The 22,538-nt window shown below is 42.8% G+C and overlaps 1 protein-coding gene across 4 annotated transcripts in view; it reads right to left on the bottom strand.

Moving 5' to 3' along the window:
• DHTKD1 (dehydrogenase E1 and transketolase domain containing 1) overlaps positions 1–22,538 on the bottom strand; it is a 40,429-nt gene that overhangs the window by 17,566 nt on the left and 325 nt on the right. For 3 of the 4 annotated variants that reach the window (XM_055543580.1, XM_055543579.1, XM_055543582.1), the window contains exons 2-7: positions 15,069–15,224; positions 14,466–14,677; positions 13,145–13,339; positions 8,096–8,365; positions 1,893–2,064; positions 481–679 (exon numbers count right to left, since the gene is read on the bottom strand). In XM_055543580.1, coding sequence (XP_055399555.1) covers positions 481–679; positions 1,893–2,064; positions 8,096–8,365; positions 13,145–13,339; positions 14,466–14,677; positions 15,069–15,224 — 1,204 coding nt within the window. The remainder of the gene's footprint in view (positions 1–480; positions 680–1,892; positions 2,065–8,095; positions 8,366–13,144; positions 13,340–14,465; positions 14,678–15,068; positions 15,225–22,538) is intronic. The other variant, XM_055543581.1, reaches the window with a different exon arrangement.

Genomic DNA, 22,538 nt, shown 5'->3' with positions numbered 1-22,538 from the left:
GGCTGCAGTCCATGGGGTTGCGAAGAGTTGGGACACGACTTCACTTTCACTTTTCACTTTCCTGCATTGGAGAAGGAAATGGCAACCCACTCCAGTGTTCTTGCCTGGAGAATCCCAGGGAGGGCGGGGCCTGGTGGGCTCCCGTCTCTGGGGTCGCACAGAGTCGGACACGACTGAAGTGACTTGGGAGCAGCAGCAGCAAGACCTGGCTGTTCATTCCTCCCACCTGCTAAGTGAGGCTGTTAAGCTTCCCTTTGTCTCTTCACTGAGGAGACATGCAGAGTTGGAAAAACATGGAGAGCTTTCCTATGACCCGCAGGGTGATCATCCCAGTGTGCCCAGGGTTGTCCCAGTTTGAGCACTGAGACTGTCATGTCCCAGGCACACTGGGAAAGCTGGTCACCTTCCTGAAGTGAGTCTAATACAAATACTAATGTGAGCACTGCAGGGGAGAGGGCACATGATGGCTCAGCCTCGTACCTGATGATCTGGTACATGCCTGGGTTGGTGAAGAAGGGCTCGTCCAGCTCATTGTGGCCCCACTGCCTGTAGCACAACAAGTCAACAATCACATCTTTCCGGAACTGGCGCTGGTATTCGAACGCCAGTTGTGCGGCCCGCACCACTTCCTCTGGGCTGTCTCCATTGACGTGAATGATGGCGCAGCCCACCAGCTTCCCTGAGGCAGAGAAGACAGAATGAAGCCAGCCAGTCACCCCATGAACCTACCCCCAAATCCTGTTGCCCACCTGGGGAGACAGCCCACATTGCAGGGGTAGTTTGGCTTGGGTGTTAAGAACCCGCACTTTGGGATTTCCTTGGAAGCCTAGTGGTTAGGATTCTGGGCTTTCACTGCCAAGGCCAGGTTCAATCTCTGGTCAGGGAACTGAGATCCTACAAGTCACACAGTGCAACACCTCCCCACCCACCACCAAAAATAAAAAAAAGAACCTTCACTTTGGAGGCCAGCTGACGAGAGTTTCAGACCCAGTATTTGTGTCTGTGTGATCCTGGTAAAGTCATGAATTCCAGTCTCCTAATCTGGGACACTGGAATAATGCTCCTATCTCCCAGTGATGTCCTAAAGCATCAATGAGTTAATGCATATAACTCATTGATGCTTTAGGACATCACTGGGAGATAGGAGCATTATTCCAGCCTGGTACCTAATAACGGATGTGTGTGTGTTGTTATCATTATGACTATTATCTTTCCTCCTGAGATAAAAGGGTCTTTAAAAGATGTAGCCTAAGGGGAAAAAAAAGGATTTCTTCAAAGAGTTGGTTGAGAATGAATTTTCAAAATCTCTAACTAATCACAAAAAATTCACATAGATAGTCCCAAATGGCAACCAGGCCAGGCTCTGGATATAAAAACAGTACAGTTCTCACCATCTGACAGTTCTCCCAACTCTACGAAATAGGGAATGAATAAGAAGAAGCCCTGTGTTTCTTTTAATATTGTCAATTTCCACAGGTTAAAATAGGACGCCTTTGCTTCTTCATATCTGATTTCCAACCAGACCCTCTGGCCAGATTTACTGGCTGAACACATCCTTTTTGACTGTGGTCTAGGGTACTCTGAATATCTAAAGACAATTACTCCAGTTGTACTAACTGTGTTGATCTCTGGATTATACCAGATCATTCAACTGGATACATCAGCAATTTGAGATGGGACCCCCTAAGTTCTACTCTTATTTCCTGGGATTGAAAGATCACACTGGACTTTGAAAGGCATTTTACAACACTGCTGGCGACCGCTGGCCATATCTGATCCCAAAATTAAAGTGGGACCAGCAGTGAGGCTCCCTGTTCTGAGTGAACTGTAACAGAAGTTTCTCTAGGAATACCTTATTTGACTCAACATCAGCTCTTCCCTGGGTTACATACCGATGTCACTACAGTATAAGGAAGACCTTCCTCTTTCTGCAGGAGTGGTGTAACCCAGCTGGTTATTGACAATCAAATGGACACTCCCACCAATTCTGAAATGCGGGAGATTAGAGAGCGTAAATGTTTCAGGAACAATCCCTTGACCACAGAAAGAAGCATCACCATGAACCTAGATCATGAGGGAGAGATAAGAAAATGAACGTAAGGGGTGGAGACATGTAGGTTTAGTAACCTAATAGTAACAGCAACAAAAAACAACCATGCTCTCAGCACTCCCTGGTTGCCACATGCCACGTGCATGCTCAGTTGTGTCCGACTCTTTGTGACCCTTTGGACTGTAGCCCACCAGGCTCCTCTGTCCATGGGATTTCCCAGGCAAGAATACTGGAGTAGGTTGCCATTTCCTCCTCCAGGGGATCTTCCTGACCCAGGGATTGAACCTGCGTCTGCTATGTCTCCTGCATTGGCCGGCAGATCCTTTACCACTGAGCCACCGGGGAAGCCCTGTCCCTGTACCTCTGTTTATAAAAAGCTGCTCCCTCCCCTCCTAAAAAATCTGCTCATTATAGAAGTTCCTAAAGCAGCTCTCAATGATGCTAAATCAGCCCTTTTCCTCTTGCAGCTACGACCAGCTGACCTATTCCTTCCACCCTACATCATCACCTGTACCCATGGCCTCTTGCATCCCCATCAACATGATAGTGTGCACAGCAGCACCAGAGAAGGTAGGGTGATGGGAGACGCAGGAGAATCGGCTCTAGGAAAGCAATCATGAAAGTGGCCTGCAAGACGCAAGGAACAAAATAACTTCGAACCCTCACTCTTCCCCAGTCAGATTTCCCCCAAAATGAGAGGGTGTCACTCACATCACCACCTCCCCACTAGGTGTGTTGGCCACCACTGTGAACATAAAAGAGAATGATTGACAGCAAAGATGGGGGGTGGGGGGCGAGGAGCATATCATACACAAATGAAAGGAGGCTTTGAGGAAAGGGCAAAATATTGTTTTAAGAGAATCTCTGAAATGTGCTCTTCTTCCAAAACTTTCGAAATCTACTAGATCATGATAGCACAAGACCTGACAAGGTCCTACTGTAGAGCACAGGGAACTATATTCAACATCCTGTAATAAACCAGAATGGAAAAGAATTTTTAAAAGAATGTATATATATGTGTATAAATAACTCACTTTGCTATATTGCAGAAATTAACACAATACTGTAAATCAACTACACTTCAATAAACAAATTAAAAAAAACTGGGAAATGGAAGGTGATAGAAAGGGGAGTCAATTTTTTTTGGAAAAGTTGAAAGCAAATAATGGGGGAATTGTAGATCTTAGGGGAAAGTATGAGTGCCACTGACTTCATGCTATATAGAAGGCTATTATATCAATAAGGTGTATGTTGTACACATAAATTTTATGTAATGTTATATAATGTATTTTAATTTAAAAGTTATTAAGTAAAAAAATAAGGGATAATTGGAGAGAATAGCATGGAAACATATACATTACCATATGTAAAATAGATAGCAAGTGAGAATTTACTGTATAAAACAGGGAGCTCAACCCAGTGTTCTCTGACAACCTAGAGGCATGGGAGATGGGGCGGGGGGGTTCAAGAGGGAGGGAACATATGTATGTATACCTGTCACTGATTTGTGTTGATGAGTGGGAGAGGTCAATACAATATTGTAGAGCAATTATCCTCCAATAATTGTATTTTGTTCTATATTTCTCAATACTATAAAATTATAATCTTTGATAATTAAAAAAAAATAAAGGAGTTTTGATAAAACAAAAAAAGAAAAAAACAAATAAAGAGCCAAAATGCTCAACTAAAGAATAACATGATCTGAAAAAAAAGGGTAAAATGACCTGATATGGGGAATTACATGGCAGTCCAATGGTTAGGACTCAGTGCTTTCACTACCAAGGCCTGGGTTCAATCCCTTAGATGGGGAAGCTAACATCCCAAAAGCCTCTTGGTGTGGCAAAAAAAGTTAATTAATTTGTTCAGTCGCTAAGTCCTGTCCAACTCTTTGTGACCCCATGGACTGTAGCATGCCAGGCTTCCCTGTCCTTCACTATCTCCCTGAGTTTGCTCAAACTCATGTCCATTGAGTTGGTGATGCCATCCAACTGCCTCATTCTCGGTCATCCCCTTCTCCTCCTGCCCTCAATCTTTCCCAGCATCAGGGTCTTTTCCAATGAGTCAGCTCCTTGAATCACGTGGCCAAAGTATTGGAGTTTCAGCTTCAGCACCAGTCCTTCCAAAGAATATTCAGGGTTGATTTCCTTTAGAAATGACTAGTTTGATCTCCTTGCAGTCCAAGGGATTCTCAAGAGTCTTCTTCAGCACCACAGCTCAAAAGCATCAATTCTTCGGTGTTCAGCCTTCTTTATGGTCCAACTCTGACATCCATCCATGACTACTGGAAAAACCATAGGTTTGACTATACAGAACTTTGTTGGTAAAGTGATGTCTCTGCTTTTTAATATGCTGTCTAGGTTTGTTGTAGTTTTTCTTCAAGGAGCAAAAGTCTTTTAATTTCGTGACTGCAGTCACTGTCCACATTAATTCTGGAACCCAAGAATATGAAATATGACATGTTTCCACTTTTTCTCCCATCTATTTGCCATGAAGTGATAGGACCAGATGCCATGATCTTTGTTTTTTTAATGTTGAGTTTTAAGGCAGATTTTTCTCTCTCCTCTTTCATCTTCATCAAGAGGCATTTTAGATCCTCTTCACTTTCTGCCATTAAAGTGGTTATCATCTGCATACCAGAGGTTGTTGATATTTCTCCCAGCAATCTTGATTCCAGCTTGTGAGTTATCCAGCGTGGCATTTTGCATGATGTACTCTGCATATAAGTTAAATATGCAGGGTGACAATATACAACCTTGACATACTCCTTTCCCAATTTTGAACCAGTCCATTGTAATTAATCTGATATGGTAACCACTGTGGCCCTAATTAATAGCAGAAATAAAAGACTTAAATACGAATGAAGAAAGAATCCTTGGAAGGTAATTTTTTTAATGACAGTGAAAATGTCCTTAAAAGAGTAATTTGTATATACAAGTAGAACATTTTAGTTAAGAAAGGAATCCCTGCTTTCCTTGGTGAACTCTCCAGCCCACACCTTCCTGTAGATAGGGGTCTACAGAGATGAATGACATTTTGGAGCATCCAAGAACAGTAATAACACACCCTTACATTACCTCCTCAACACTATAAACATTATCTCTATTAACCCATTCATCTACCATGTGTGGGGGGCCAGGGAAAGGAATTTCTACTGTTCCTTTTACAGGTGAGAAAATCAAGGTTCAGAAAGAGTATGCATTTCACAAGGCTAGGACTAAACCTTCTGTGATGCTTCCATTTTTTCTACTGATTTCTTCACCCTGCCAAACCCATCCCCTGGGTTAAGGAATTTACTGAGTTCTCATTTAACCCTCAGAACATCTGGAAACGTAACACATTTCCATTGACCTCTGAGATCCAGGGAACCGACGGGACAGAATCAAGCAAGAAGGCCAAGCTGTAGACGCTTAACTGTCTGAGCCACCAGGGAAGCCTAAATCACTTCAGTCGTGTCCAGCTCTTTGTGACCCTATGGACCTTGCCCACCAGGCTCCGCTGTCCATGGGATTCTCCAGGCAAGAATCCTGGAATGGGTTGCCAAGCCCTCCTCCAAGGGATCTTTCTGACCCATGTCTCTTATGTTGTCTCCTGCATTGGCAGACGGGTTCTTTACCACTAGCGCCACCTGGGAAGCCTGAAGGGCAAGCTGGAAGACTGAAAAGCCAGAATCTGAACTCAGCTTTTCATGGTTCCAGAATCCTTGCCATTTCTCACCAGACTACACTGTCAGATCCAGCCCTCAGCCACATGCTGGCCCACACAGAGTCACGGGGTTAGGGTTCCAGGCATCTGAAAACTCCTCACTCTTTGGCCTCCTGGCTGATGGGACTTCTGTGTGGTAATGATGTGAATGATGTAAAAGGAGACCCATAAAGCAAGGAAGAGAGATGGGTGACTCACAGAAGAGGCGCTGCTAAGAACATAACGTCTGTTCATAACTTGCGTCATTTTATCATGGTCTTAGGGTTCTTGACGCTAAAGCCATGTGTCATCCGCTAATTTTATTTACTTTCTTAAATCAAAAGAGAAAAGACTCCATGGTGGTGGTGGTTTAGTCACTAAGTCATGTCTGACTCTTGTGACCCCATGGACTGTAGCCTGCCAGGCTCCTCTGTCCATGGGATTCTCCAGGCAAGAATACTGGAGTGGGTTGCCATTTCCTTCTCCAGGGGATCTTCCCAACCCAGGAATTGAACCCAGGTCTACTGCATTGCAGGCAGATTTTTTACCAACTGAGCTACAAGGGAAGCTCCAAAAATTCCACTGTTGCTCATAAGGCTTTGAGGAGTCAGGTCCATAAGCCCCAAGGAATTTTGGAGGCAGCAGAAACCACTCAATCAAATACAGAGCCAATAACAAATGACAACACAATCCCACCAGGTCCAGGACTAAGATGAATGACAGACAGCAAAAGTAGCATCTACAGTTTCACCCAGAATGATTTTATAGACTCCAGATTTCAGGTTTCCACAATAAATTAGAATGTTGAACTTGAATGAGGCAAGACACAGCAGGGTAAAATGTTTGGGGAACATGAAGTAGACAGAAGAGGGCAGTTTCTCATCAGTTTAAAGAACATGCCACTTTCACCTCTTACTTCAGAAATCAGTCCTAACATCAGCTTAATGTACTGGGAAAATGTGAATAACTGAACTATTTTAGAGTCTCACAAATTCAAGTGAAAGGTGAAGAGAATGTATGGCCAACAATGTGAAGATTTCTATTTAGAAATGCTATATCATAATCAAATTCAAATGTGCTTACCTGACAATTTATTTACTAAAAGTTTCTGGCCCATGGAAAATTAACAATAAGATAATGTAGTTATTTGTGCATGCTTAATAGATTCAGCTGTGTCTGACTCTTTGCAACCTTATGGACCATAGCTGGCTAGCCTCCTCTGTCCATTGGATTCTCCAGGGATGCATACTGGAGTGGGTTGCCATGCCCTCCCCTAGGGCATCTTCCTGACTCAGAGATCGAACTTGCATCTGTTATGTCTCCTGCGTTGACAGTCAGATTCTTTACCACTAGTGCCATCTGAGAAGCCCCCAGTTATTTGTATATGTAGACAAATACTCTACTGCCTTGTAGATTTAACTGTTTTCACTGGGTGTAAAGACCCAGTTATTGATATCCAGGATTAATTATCCTCTAGGCATTAAATGGCACCCCACTCCAGTACTCTTGCCTGGAAAATCCCATGGACGGAGGAGCCTGGTAGGCTGCAGTCCATGGGGTCGCTGAGGGTTGGACACAACTGAGCAACTTCCCTTTCACTTTTCACTTTCATGCATTGGAGAAGGAAATGGCAACCCACTCCAGTGTTCTTGCCTGGAGAATCCCAGGGACGGGGGAGCCTGGTGGGCTGCCGTCTACGGGGTCGCACAGAGTCAGACACGACTGAAGTGACTTAGCAGCAGCAGCAACCGATCACCTAATACCACCCTTCCAGCAGGAATTTTCTTTGTCTTGAGGCTATAAAAATTGACTGGTGCTGCTGCTGCTGCTAAGTTGCTTCAGTCGTGTCCGACTCTGTGAGACCCCAGAGACGACAGCCCACCAGGCTCCCCCATCCCTAGGATTCTCCAGGCAAGAACACTGGAGTGGGTTGCCATTTCCTTCTCCAGTGCATGAAAGTGAAAAGTGAAAGTGAAGTCGCTCAGTCATGTCTGACTCTTCTCGACCCCATGGACTGCAGCCCACCAGGCTCCTCTGTCCATGGGATTTTCCAGGCAAGAGTACTGGAGCAGGGTGTCATTGCCTTTTGCAGCTAAGCCACAAAAGCTGGCTCTCCCTTGAGCAGCTGGCTGTTCTAACAGTGTCCTATTGGCTCTCCCTGGTCTGCCAGGAGGTGCCGGCCAGCCCTGCTCCCAGTGCCCACATTGTCTCTGCTCTTTGATCTTAATAAACTCACTCCTTTCTGCAGTACTCTGGAAATTCTTTTTCAACCCCCATTCGGACTGCCATGACAACTACCAAACTGGACATTCTTTCTTCCCAGTATTCCCAACCTCTGGCCTTACTTCCTGAAGCTCCCAGTACCTGTAAGCAGATGACTTTGTCCCCAGGCTGAGCTGAACTGTCCAGGGAGTAGTCCCCATCCTGCCTGGACTGCTGCCTGCCCCGAGTCTTCCCGACTGCCACAGGGTTCACGGCTTCCAGGTGCGAGGGGTTGGGCAGCATAGTCACGTGGAGGGGATGGTGCGCACCGAAGTCCAGGTCAACCGAGGATGTTAGGTGAGACAGGACATCGCCAACGGCTGAGACGTTTTCTGGAAACTCACTTAAGCCTCGCATTTTACGGAACATCAGCTAAGCCGAGTAAACACACAAGAACAAATGCGAAGAGGTGGTTTGTTTAAATCACACAATCTAAAAAAAACTTTATGTACATGTTGTATATATATCGTGACCATGCATTATTTAAAGATAAGCACACACTTGTAACTGCTAGAATGCACGGAGCTATTTGGAGATGTTCATCATCAAATGAAGTTCTAACACGTTAAGACAAGTCCAGCATGATGCAGACAGTAAGATACCTCTGCCTTGCAATAAGCAAAATTTTTTTCTTAAATGCACTTGTTAGAATGCATTTTCCAAAAGAACTAGTATTCTTGTTAAATTAACAGGAATACTTGCTATTATTTGAGTTATTGAATTATTCAAGTATATAAACACATGAATTGCTAACAAGAATTATTCTTATAATTTTTATAATTAAAGGAAAATAAGAACTTCATCCCATTTAGTCACAGGATGACATCCACTACTTAGCTCAAGTGACATCTAAGACACTATTTTGCGATTCTCAGGCTGTAGCATCTATGTAAGTTCTGGTACCATTTTAGTTTCAAAATTGTGAAAAATGTATGGATATTTTGAACATGAAAAGTAGCAAAGTGCTATTAAAGATTCTAAATATGTTCTCTTTACAAAATATAATGAGTAATTGATAAATAAATCATTGATTTTTAAAATTAAAAAAAAGAAACTGTATTTCTCGATTCTCAAAGGACTTCTCTGCATACATTCTGTCACCTCATTTTCATACTTTTCTATGAGATAGGTGTTACTATCTATTTTAAAAATGGACAAGCTAAAAGACTAAAAATACAGTTGCCATACAACCCAGCAATCCACTCCTGGGCATATATCCATCATATAAAACTCTAATTAGTACAAGCACCCCAGTGTCCACCAGCAGCACTATTTACAATACCCAACACATGGAAAGAACCTAAGTGTCCATTGATGGACAATGGATAAAGAAAATATGGTATGTATATAATGGAATACTGCTGCTCCTAAGTCACTTCAGTTGTGTCCGACTCTGTGCGACCCCATAGACGGCAGCCCACCAGGTTCCCCCATCCCTGGGATTCTCCAGGCAAGAACACTGAAGTGGGTTGCCATTTCCTTCTCCAATGCAGGAAAGTGAAAAGTGAAAGTGAAGTCGCTCAGTACTCAGCCACAAAATAGAATGAAATAATGCCATTCGCAGCAACATGGATAGACCTAGAGATTATCATACTAAGTGAAGTAAATCAGACAGAAAATGACAAAAGACTTGTGCGCGCAATCTAAAGAAATGATATAGGAAATCCCTGGTGGTCCAGTGGTTAGGATTCTGCACTTTCACTCCCGATGGCCTAGGCTCAGTCTCTTGTCGGGTAACTAAAATCCCACAAGTTGAGCAATGCAGACAAAAAAAAAGAGAACTTATTTACAAAACAGAAACAGATGCACAGACATAGAAAACAATCTTATGGTTACTAAAGGGGAAGAGGAGGGATAAATTAGGAGTTTGAGAATTAAAAAAAAAAAAAGGATGAGCAAGAGAAATTACTTGGCTACAAAAGTTTAAAGATTCTTGGCTACAAAGCTGGGTCTCAAATCAAACTATCTACCAAGGACAGTATGTTATGCTCAATTGGCCAAATAGTTTAAATGACCCAAAAGCTTCTTATTGCCCTCACTGCAAATAGGAATATACAAACTCACAGGATAGGAAGAAATGTGATTTTCACAAGCTTCACTTTAGTTCAGTTCAGTCGCTCAGTCGTATCTGACTCTTAGCGACCCATGGACTGCAGCATGCCAGGCTTCCCTGTCCATCACCAACTCCTGAAGCTTGCTCAAATTCGTGTCCATCAAGTCAGTGATGCCATTCCACCACCTCATCCTCTGTTGGCCCTTTCTCCTCTTGCCTTCAATCTTTCCCAGCATCAGGGTCTTTACCAATGAGTCAGTTCTTCACATCAGCTGGCCAGAATATTGGAGCTTCAGCTTCAGCATCAGTCCTTCCAATGAATATTTGGGATTGATTTCCTTTAGGATTAACTGGTTTGAACTCCTTGCAGTCCAAGGGACTCTCAAGAGTCTTCTCCAACACCACAGGTCAAAACCATCAATTCTTCAGCGCTCAGCTTTCTTTAAGGTCCAACTCTCACATCCATCTATGACTACTGGAAAAACCATAGCTTCGATTAGACAGACCTTTGTTGGCAAAGTAATGTCTCTGCTTTTTAATATGCTGTCTAGGTCGATCATAATTTTTATTCCAAGGAGCAAGGGTCTTTTAATCTCATAGCTGCAGTCACCATCTACAGTGACTTTGGAGCCCAAGAAAATAAAGTCTGTCACTGTTTCCATTGTTTCCCCGTCTATTTGCCATAAAGTGATGGGACTAGATGCCATGATCTTAGTTTTTTTGAACGTTTAGGTTCAAGCCAGCTTTTTCACTCTCCTCTTTCACTTTCATCAAGAGACTCTTTAGTTCTTCTTCGCTTTGTGCCATAAGGGTGGTGTCATCTGCATATCTGAGGTTGATATGTCTCCTGGAATTCTTGATTCCAGCTTGTGCTTCCTCCAGTCCAGCGTTTCACATGATGTACCCTGCATATAAGTTAAATAAGCAGGGTGACAATATACAGCCTTGACATACTCCTTTCCCAATTTGGAACCAGTCTGTTGTTCCATGGCTGGTTCTAACTGTTGCTTCCTGACCTGCATACAGATTTCTCAGGAGGCAGGTCGGGTGGTCTGGTATTCCTATCTCTTTAAGAATTTTCCACAGTTTATTGTGATCCACACAGTCAAAGGCTTTGGTATAGTCAATACAGAAGAAGTAGATGTTTTTCTGGAACTCTCTTGCTTTTTCTATGATCCAATGAATGTTCACAAGTACAGTCATTGATAATCATTTCTGTGCTTTTGAGTAACTGCTTTGTCTGGGATATTTTAGGAACGTAATTTTTGGTTTAAGAATTTCTGCAGGTGTCAAAGCACACCTCCATCTGTCAATCATTTTATTCTGTTGTATTCTACCTTTTCTACAGTGAGTTTTCAAAGCTGATTAAGATCTCTTAGCATCAGAAACACTGAAGTATAAACAAAAAAGGTAAAACTTGGCCCCCAGACATGACATCATGTGTATTTTTTTAATTAAGAAAATTTTTTGGATTGAGGTATAGTTGATTTACAATATTATATAAATTCCACATATACAACATAGTGATTCATAACTTTTAGAGATTTTACTTCATTTAGTTACTATAAAATATTGGCTATATTCTCTGTGTTTTACAATATAGTCTTTAGCTTATTAATTTTTTGCAAAGTAATTTATATCTCTCAATCCCATATCCCTATATTACCCCTTCCCATTTTTCCTCTCCCCACTGGTAACCACTAGGTTGTTCTACCTGTGAGTCTGTTTCTTTTTTGTTATAGTCATTAGTTTGTTTTATTTTTTAGATTTCACATATAAGTGATAACATGTAGTATTTAGCTTTGTGTGGCTTACTTCACTAAGCATAAAACCTTGCAAGTCCATTCCTATTGTTCTGAATGACAAATTTACATTATTTTTTATGTCTGAGTTATATTCCATTATATGTGTGTATGCCACATCTATTTATCTGTTGATGGACACTTAGGTTGTTGCTGTATCTTATCAATTATAAATAATACTGCCAGTACTTTGGCCACCTCATGCAAAGAGTTGACTTATTGGAAAAGACTGATGCTGGCAGAGATTGGGGGCAGGAGGAGAAGGGGACGACAGAGGATGAGATGGCTGGATGGCATCACTGACTCGATGGACGTGAGTCTGAGTGAACTCCGGGAGTTGGTGATGGACAGAGAGGCCTGGTGTGCTGCGATTCATGGGGTCGCAAAGAGTCAGACACGACTGAGCGACTGAACTGAACTGAACTGAAGAACATTGGGGTGTGTGTATCTTTCCAAATTAGTGCTTTTGTTTTCTTCAAATATATACCCAGGAGTGGAGTTTCTGGGTCATATGGTATTTTTTGTTTGTTTTTTGCTGTGACACATGGCTTGTGGGATCTTAGTTCTCTGATCCAGGATTGAACCGAAGCCTGGCAGTGAAAGCAGCAACTCCTAACCACTGAACCCCTGAGGAACTACCTAGCATTTATAATTGTTTTTAATCTCCTGGCCAAGAATAGCGGTAAGGTTTACCCATGTATAATTGACATAACCTTATCAGGCATTGGGTCTCTCTGACGTTCCCTGTCATTGAATATTGTGCCCTGACCCTCAAGTGCTTCAAGATTTACAGAGCATCTGAGTCGGACTGAACAAGAATATGAAAGATCCAATAACCAATAAAACTACTCACTTTGGAGGATCTCTTGAGATAACAATGTTTTATTAGTTTCATACAATCTATCAACTATAATCTGCAAATAAGTAGAAGGTAAAAATTACTTTCTGGAGGATGAAATTTTATCAAACTGCACAGATCTTTGTGTTTGTTTGAATGATTTTTATGAAATAGGGCAAGCATGCTTCAAAAAACAGAATTTATCTGTTTGCATCATCCTTAGGAAACAAACTAACTTTTAACTTTCCTGAGTGAAGAAAGAATTCCTGTAAAGAGATATAGGAAAATCAACCTAAACACCAGGTCCAACAGCATCAGTTTTCATCAATTAATGAAGTTGTCTCCTGGACCAATGACTCATATGCTCAGTCAGTTTTCTAAAAGCGATTATCACCATCAGCTTTACTCCGTTTCAGTCAATTGCACATCACTGGTGGGAAAAACAGAAGGCCTTTTACCTCTGGAGGGAACTGTAGAAGGCCCGTCAGCAAGTTCAGCCTCCCTCTATGGGGCATCCCAATAATAACATCGGTTACTCCGCTGTAAGCCGCCATTTTCAACAGCTCGTAGAAAAAGCCCATCATGCTTTCTGCTCCTTCGCCTCCATATCGCTTCACTGTGGCAAACTTGGTGGCCAAAAAGTGGTCAAACTCCTGTGGAACACATGAGACACACTAGATACAGGAGAGCCGACTACCTGGGTCAAAGCCAAACACATTTAAGGAGCCCCCGCATTGCTTCAAGCAGCTACAACAGGGTCTATTCAGTGAGACCCCAGAGATGAAGAGAAGTCACTCAGAGCCTGGCAAGAAAGCCCTGCCGAGGACACCAGGCAGCAGTGGGAACACTGAGGAAACAACCCCAGTGCTAGAGGAACTCACCCCAGGAGGAATCCCCTCAGAAGGCCAGGCCTTTTCCAGGACTTGAGTTTTAGTTCAGGGCTCTATAGTATTTCATCTGGGCCGCAAACCAGCCATCCACCCATGTTACTGGGGGCAGGGGCCTTGTCATATTGATAGGCTCAAGTCCTGCGCAGTCCTGGACATTCAATCCTATTAATGTATACTGAGAGCCTCTTTCATGTATAGTTCCTTTCTCTTTTAAAATTTTTTACCTGTTTATAATCTTTTTTAAACTTTTTACTTTGTGTTGGGGTATAGGCAAGTAACAATATGGTGATAGTTTCAGGTGAACAGTGAAGGAACTCAGCCATACATATACATGTATTCCTTTTTCCTTTTTTAATCCCTTCGGGTAATTAAAAGAAGAATCAGATCTTAAGGACTTTGCAGTCTTTTATGAAGGGAAGAGCCTCTTTAGACTTCCCTAGAGGCTCAGACGGTAAAGCGTCTGTCTACAATGCAGGAGACCTGGGTTCGAGCTCTGAGTTGGGAAGATCCCCTGGAGAAGGAAATGGCAATCCACTCCAGTACTATTGCCTGGAAAATCCCATGGACAGAGGAGCCTGGTAGGCTACAGTTTGTGGGGTCGCAAAGAGTCAGACACGACTGAGCAACTACACTTCCACCTTCATGAAGGGAAGAGACAAATACATAGAAAGTATCGACTCAGGAGAACCAACAGCTCTGGCGGTTGGAGAGCTACCTCTTTCTACTCAGAATAAAGTGGTGTGTGTTACACTGTCTGTTGTGTTGAGGCCACGGGGGAATTGTGGCTACATTCAAACAATTCATGTCTTAACTCCCTCTCTTCAATATTTATATGTCTTTGGAGAAAAAGAGCTGAACAATTCCTTTGATATTAGCTGCTACTTTATACCTGAGATTCTAGCATTAATTTTGACAGGTGTTTTCGCTCTTCTGTGGTAAATGCCTCCTTCTTCAGTTCCTCAAACCGCTTGGCAAACCAGTCTTTCTCCTCCTGGCTCTGAAGCTGAGAGGTTTCGATAGAAATCTGCCCACAGTAGATCTGGTTGAGATAGGCAACGACTTCCTCAAGAGAGGCCTCCTCCTTCTCCATGTTCAATAATCCTACAAAACGGAATCAAAAGGGTCGCTTTAAAGAATAGTCAACCAAATATAAAACATACCAAGATCCTTATCTCAATTCAGAGCATTTCATTCTAAATAACTTGGGTCATCATCAATGGTTATCCAGATTTTTCTAAAGGCAAAACTAAAAATATGGCCATTTGTGTATATGATTTGAACACAGAGGATATGGGCCCTGTCAGAAGACAATTCTAGAACCTCAACACTACTCTCCCAGACAGTGTCCGAATGTGCCCCTTGCTGTCTCCTCACACCCATGGAAGCCTCAGCTCCAGCAGGCATGACTGCAGTTCTTCAAGAACGGAGAAAGGAGTCCCACCTCACTGGCAGTTAACTGGCACACGGACAGTCGACAGCTGATGACTTTTACCTGTGGTATTAAAGGGTCCCTGCAGAGTCTGCACCAGGGCTTGGATTTCAGGTACATTTTCCTGCAGGGCTTGACCAGTGAAGAGTGGGTTGATTTTGGCAGCTTTATGCCCATGCTCACAATACACCGTCACCAACCTGGCAAGGCCATGGTCCACTGATTGGAAAAACAACAACAACAACAACAATAGAACAATACAGTTTAGGAAATGCCCACAAGTCACAAAATCAGTTTTCAAAGAAGCCTTTGCGGCTTTGGACATTTTTAACATGCGGTTCCTACCCACCACAGCTGCCAGTGGTTTCCAGGATTAAAAACTAGCAGAATCCAGGAAAACACACTTATTTCCTTAAATTTATCTCCTGAGAGCAAAAGTCACTGAAAAATAACCAGAAGGAACCAGAATTATGGGTGCACATTTGTGGAAATAACTATGCGCATGGATAGATTTTAAAAGAAAACACCTCAAATTGAAAATAACTGTTAAAATGCTATAATTTTAATTATGGATAATTATAGTCCTCTTAATTATTATTTGAATTTTTTATATTGTACATTAAAAAAAAACAGACAGTTTAAACTGCAAAATCAATGTTACATTTCCTTCCTTACGTCCTCCAGGTACACATTTTATAGACTCATGAAATCATAGACCAGGAAAAAAACCTTAGAAATGATCTTATTACTACATAATTAAAAAAAAAACCCTATTTGTAGCCTTAAATGAGTAATTCTCCAACCTCTACTTAAAGGGGAAATCACTGTATTTCAATGAATCTAATTCTATCCTAGATGATTTTTTTTTAATCTTAGATGATTTTATATTGAGCCAAAAGCTGCTTTTCTTCCCTTTTGCTCATGAAAGCCCTTCTAAAATTTGGAAGAAAATCCTTCAAGACCACAACTTCCAATATCATCTATAAAATTATATCCTTAATGGAATTAAGTTAATGGTAAATATACAGGGTTATTATCACCATTCTCACCACAGTTTACTAGCCCTCTTTAAAAAAAAAATTAATTATTATTGGACTTCCTGGTGGCATAGTGGATAAGAATCTGCCTGCCAATGCAGGGGACGTGGGTTTGATTCCTGGTATAGGAAGATTCCTTATGTCTCGCAGCAACTAAGCCCCTGTGCCACAACTACTGAGCCTGAGTGCTGTAACTACTGAAGCCCTCTCACCTAGAGCCTGTGCCCTGCAACTAGAAAAGCCACTGCAGTGAGAAGTCCAAGCACTCCAAGGAGACAGTAGCCTCTGCTCTCGGAAACCAGAGAAAGCCTGCACAAAGCAGCTAAGGCCCAGCAGAGGTAAAAATAAATACAAATAAATAAATATATATATATATATATATATATATTATGTTTTGACCACACCCGCACCACATGTGGGATCTTAGGTCCCTGATCAAGGATCAAACCTGGGCCCCCTGCATTAGAAGCAGAGTCTTAACCACTGGATGACCAGGGAAGTCCCCTACTAGCCCTCTTGTGAAAACATTCTCTTTAGCAAACCACATCTAGTTAAGAGATCACTGCTTCAGTTTCTCACTGAAAATCCAAGCTTTTAGTGATAGTCTACAACACGGATAGGGGAGTTGGCACAAAAGGATGCTGTTCACCCCAAAGAACACATAGCACCTACTATTCTTGAAGAGAGAGAGGCCTCTTCCCCTCCCACTTCGGAGCACATCCTCCACCCATCCTCACCATCTGTTTTCTCTCAGACTCTTTATTTCACTGCTCTGGTTTCTTCTGCTGCTGCTGCTGTGCTCAGTCGTGTCTGACTCTTATCGACCCCATGGACTGTAGCCCGGCGGGCTCCTCTGTCCATGGAATTTTCCAGGCAAGAATACTGGAGTGGGTTGCCATTTCCTCCAGACCCAACCCCGTATCTCTTCCCTCTCTACCTCCTAGATCCTTTCACTGTGACGTCTAGAATTCCATCTGTTCTGTGATAAACAGACCTCCCTACGTTTTTCACCTCTTCCCTAAATGTTCCTTATATTCCTGTCTTCACAGGAATCTGTTTTCCCCTGAGGACACCAGTAAATGGTGCAATTACTCATCACCCACACCCACCCCCCTCCAGCAGGGTGGGTGAAGTCAATGCCTCCTCATTCCTCACTGATCTTTCCCTCCTGTTAGTCCTCTAACCCTCTACAAACCCCAGTCATCTGAGGGACATGCCACAGTGCTGATGACTAATCCCCTCTGGCCAAAAATCATCATCAGATAATGTTGTAGGAGAATGCTTATTGGATGTGCCAATTTGTTTAGAAGAAAAAAAGACTAAAAGACACTATATATATCATATGAGCCTGAGCTGTGTTAAAATGTGTGTATTGTACCTATATGTTTTCATGACAAAGTGTATCTAGCATATTAGCACCTACATACTTCATATATGTCCCTTCATTTGCATATATATTTCATATGTATAAAGGAAATAGACCAAAAAGTTAGTGATGATTCTATGTCAAAATTCCCAATTTTCCTTGCTTAGCATATTTTCTAAGTTTTTCATAATGAACATGTCCAATAGAGCTCTTTATTTATTTATTTATATTTTGGGGGGCCATGCCATAAAGCTTGTGGGATCTTAGTTCTCTGACTAGGGACTGAATCTGTGCCTGTGGCAATGGAAGCACTGAGTTCTCCACTGGACAGATGCTGACGGTAAAGCTCCAATACTTTAGCCACCTGATGCAAAGAGCTGACTCAATGGAAAGGATCCTGATGCTGGGAAAGATTGAAGGCAAAAGAAGAGGGCAACAGAGGATGAGATGGTTAGATAGCATCACCAATTCAATGGACATGAATTTGAGCAAACTCCATGAGATGGTGAAGCACAGGGAAGCCTGGGGTGCTGCAGTCCATGGGGTAGCAAAGAATCAGACACGACTTGGCAACAACTGTGCCTAGACTGCTTGTGTGAACAAGATGATTTAGGCTGAACACCTGCTGTCTTTCTGGGAACCTGGGATTTTAGTACATGCAGAGGGTGCTTACATGAACCTCTTCCAATAAAAACTCTGGGTGCTGAGTCTCTAACAGGCTTCCCTGTTAGAACAGGAAAGTGTTCTCACAGGAACACTGCACATCTGTTGCTGTGTTTCTTGAAGAGAAGGGCATAGTGTGTGACCACCATAAGAAAAAGAGCAGAAGGAAGACTGCATAGCGGGCCCCCCGGACCCTTCCTGTGCCTTTTCCATTACAGTCCAGCTGTGCATCCTCATCACACCTACTAAACCTCAGCCAGGAGTCCAGCCATACACTATGTGATGTGAGTCCCTTCTGGAGACTCTCTAAGTGTGGGGTGGTCTTCAGGACACACATTATGGATGACACAGGAGCTAAGTATCTTAACAGTTGTGCAAATGTTACAAATGCATATGGACAAATGCATATTCTGGGCCACAGGCTCTGTGCCCCAAATTTCTGGGCTGAAATATAGACAAGTGCATATTTCGGGTTGCAGGCTCCAAGTTTCCAGGCTGAAATTTGGACAAGTGTATATTTTTCCAGCCCCACTTTCTGAGCACCAACTTTCAGCACCAGGCTGAAACATGAACAAGTGCATTTTATCTGCGGAAGAGTCAGCTGAAGCCCAAACAGGTTAAGTGATCTGCAGAAAGTGACAGAGGTAATGAAGAAATTGGAATTTGAACTATTTGTACTTTAGTGTACTTCCCTGACAGCTCAGTTGGTAAAGAATCCACCTGCAACACAGGAGACCCCGATTCGATTCCTGGGTCGGGAAGATCCGCTGAAAAATCAATAGGCTACCCACTCCAGTATTCTTGGGCTTCCCTGGTGGCTCAGCTGGTAAAGAATCTGCCTGCAATGTGGGAGACCTGGGATCAATCCCTGGATTGGGAAGATCTCCTGGAGAAGGGAAAGGCTACCCACTCCAGTATTCTGACCTGGAGAATTCCATGGACTGTATAGTCCATGGGGTGGCAGAGTCAGACATGGCTAAGCGACTTTCACTTTGATTTTAATCCAGCGTTTCACCTGTTATACCACAACAAAAATTGAAAAGGAAGTCGAGCCTACCACAAAAGAGAGGGGAGAACTAGAAGTCCACGAAACATTTAAAAAACCATCTAAATTTGAAAAATTATTTATTTCTTGGCTGCACTTTGTCTTCATTGCTGCTCGCGGGCTTTCTCTAGTTGTTGCGAGCAGTGGCTAGTCTCTGGTAGTGGTGCGCCCACTTTTCAGGGCGGCGGCTTCTCTTGTTGCAGCTCGTAGGCTCTAGAACATAGGTTCAATAGTTGTGGTGCACAAGCTTAGCTGCCCCAAGGCATGTGGATCTTTCCAAACCAGGGATCGAACCAGTATCCCCTGCATTGCAAGGTGGATTCTTAGTCACCACTGAACCATCAATGAAAGTGAAAGTTGCTCAGCCATGTCCAACTCTATACGACCCCATGGAATGTACAGTCCATGGAATCTCCAGGCCAGAATACTGGAGTGGGTAGCCTTTCCCTTCTCCAGGGGATCTTCCCAACCCAGGGATCGACCTCAGGTCGATCTGAGGGATTCCCTCTGCATTGCAGAGGGATTCTTGATCATCTGAGCCACCAAGGAAGCCCAGGGAAGTCTCAACATTTTAAAAAAATCTCTAATGTCGTAAGATTTTCCCCAACTGTTTTTCCTATAAAGCCTCCAGTAAAGCCTCCTATTATTTCTCTCTTTTTTTTTTTTTGGCCACACACTGCGTGGTTTGTGGGATCTTAGTTCCTCCACCAGTGATTGAAGCTGGGCCTTAGCAAGTGAAAGCACCAAGTCCTAACCACTGGACCACCAAGGAACTCCCAAGGCTCCTATTATTTCTAATATGCAACACACCTACAACTTCACTTCAGCTACTAAATCTCATTGCTAAGATCAGTAACCACTGAACACTATTTGGAATCTTATAGGCCCCATCTCCTAATCATCTCTAAATTCTGCCATTTCCCCCAATCCTTCATAATGAAATTTATACCTATGAATCACCAATCCTAAGCTGTTGAATTTCTATAATCTAACAATAAACTATCAGAGATAGAAATTAAGGAAACAACCCCATTAACTGTAATATCAAAAAGAATAAAATTCCTAGGAATAAACCTGTCTAAGGAGGTAAAAGATCTGTACTCAGAAAACTGTAAGACACTGATAAAGCAAATGGAAGATGACACAAATGGATGGAAAGATATACAGTGTCCTTGGATTGGAAGAATTAAAGAATTGTTAAAATGGCCATACTTCCGAAGCCAATCTATAGATTCAATGCAAGTCCTATCAAAATATCAACAATTTTTCACAGAACTAGAACAAATAATTCTAAAATGTGTATGGAAAGTGTGAAAAGTGAAAGTGTTAGTTGCTCAGTTGTGTCTGACTCTTTGTGACCCCATGGCCTGAAGTCCATCAGGCTTCTCAGTCCATGGAATTCTCCAGGCAAGAATACTGGAGTGAGTAACCATTCCCTTCTCCAGAGGATCTTCCCAACCCAGTGATCAAACCCAGGTCTCCTGCATTGGCAGGCAGCTTCTTTACTGTTTGAGCCACCAAGGAAGCCCTTGTGTATGGAAATCCACCTCCATTTCAATTTAGGATTGTTGATAAATAGAACTCAAGCTTACTTGGAAGCTGAGGTTTACAGAGGTTAAAGTACAAGCTCTTTCACTAAAGCCAGCTACAAAGGACACATATCATGGGTCAAATTTTAACTCCTGAAACCACTGCCATCCAAAAAGGTCACTAGAAGCAAATTCAAGATCTCTTTGAAGCCTTACCACAGTGAAAACCTTAATAAATGAGGTATTCATCCTTGGCCTTGATACTTGCTTGGCCAAGATAAACACATGGAGGAGGAGGAGGAGGAGGAGGAGGAAGGGGAAGGCACCATAACTTGACTACACTTCCTCCCATTTCTCTGTGTACCTTGGACGTGGGAACTGCCTTGTGTTCATTTTCAGTAGGGTTTGTGAATACATTCTCTGTGAGGGAAGAAAACCTTAGAGTATTTAAATGGCCAAAGAGGTTGAGTGTGGTGATACTAGTTATTTTCCAACATTTATTTTCCTCTTCTCTTTCAAAGTAACTTTTAGCTGGAAGGTGGCCGCCCTGAAGAAAGACTATGCTTTCCAATCTCCCTTGCAAGGATGTACAGACGTGTGACCAAGCTCTATTGGACAAACATATCTTATATATACATCCCTTACTGACTATAACGATGTTTGGCCATAGTGGCCACAGACCTACTGCTAGAAAACCACTTAGTGTGACATAAATATACAAATTCCTGGATCTCATCTCAGGCCACCGAATGAGAACTGGGATGAGGGTGAAGCAAGGGAGGGCAGCCTGGGAACTAGCCTTTTAAACATCATTCAGAGTGATCGGAACGCACACTTCAGTTTGAGGGAAACTGACATGCAAAATTAGACACTCCATTTGTCAAGTGAAATAAGATATAGTCTTACTCTCAAGGGATTAGTCATCTAGCTGACCAAAATGCTGTTCCTAAAGAAACCTGTTGCACTTAAGAAAGAGAAATCAGTTTTATTCTGAATGTCTCCTGAGATCAAGAACACAACATTGAGATTTCAGTATGTGATCTACTACTCAAAGGTCAGGTGTTTAGATGATGAAGGGATCCTAATTGTTAATCCAATAACTGGACCAAAGATATCAAATGGGACCTCCCTGGTGGTCCAGTGGTTAGACTCTCACTGTCCAGGGCCAGGGTTCAATCTTTGGTCAGGGAACTAAGATCTCATAAGCCACATGGCACAGCAAATAATAATAACAAATAAAAAATGCCACGTGACCTTCCTCTATTGACCAATCTGTGTTTACCTTCTATTCTGTGAGGATAAACATACAATAATTTTGGAGCATAAACCAAATACTCAAAATTGGTCTCCTGTACATGAGAATGCAACTGATCCTCCAAAAACTGATATTCCCGTCTCCTAATCCATTAAAACCCGAGTAGCATAGTTCTGATTTCAGCAAAGAGTTTTAAACTCTTAAAGAGGCTAGACAGAAGAGACGAGTGGATAATAAATACCATGCTGAGGTCCAAGAACATCAACGCCCTCTTCACCCTAGTCACCATCGCGATCCCCAAAGATTCCCCTCACACCGGCTTTGGAGACAGCCCTGGAAAACGTGTATCCTTGGGTGAACTCCAGGAGCTGGGCTATCATAGAACTTTTCCTGCAGCCCCGCCTCCGCAAACAGCTAAGTTCTCACACGTTTTACGACCAAGGAATGGAAAAGACAAGAGTTCACAGAACCATTCTGTGACCCGGACCCTGACAAGACGCAGGCCTATCCCTCTCTGCTCCCTGGCCTCCCCTTCCTCTCCACCCGCCTCCTCGCACACTCCAGAAGTCCCAACTCTAAAAAGCACCCACCCCGGGCCCAGAAATAAGACCCCCTGCCTCCCCAGCCGCCACGCCCAC

The sequence above is a fragment of the Bubalus kerabau genome, chromosome 13 (genome assembly GCF_029407905.1).
Source record: "Bubalus kerabau isolate K-KA32 ecotype Philippines breed swamp buffalo chromosome 13, PCC_UOA_SB_1v2, whole genome shotgun sequence".
Lineage (NCBI taxonomy): Eukaryota > Metazoa > Chordata > Mammalia > Artiodactyla > Bovidae > Bubalus > Bubalus kerabau.
Note: the sequence above shows the minus strand (reverse complement) of the source record. Positions and strands in the feature narration are given on the sequence as shown.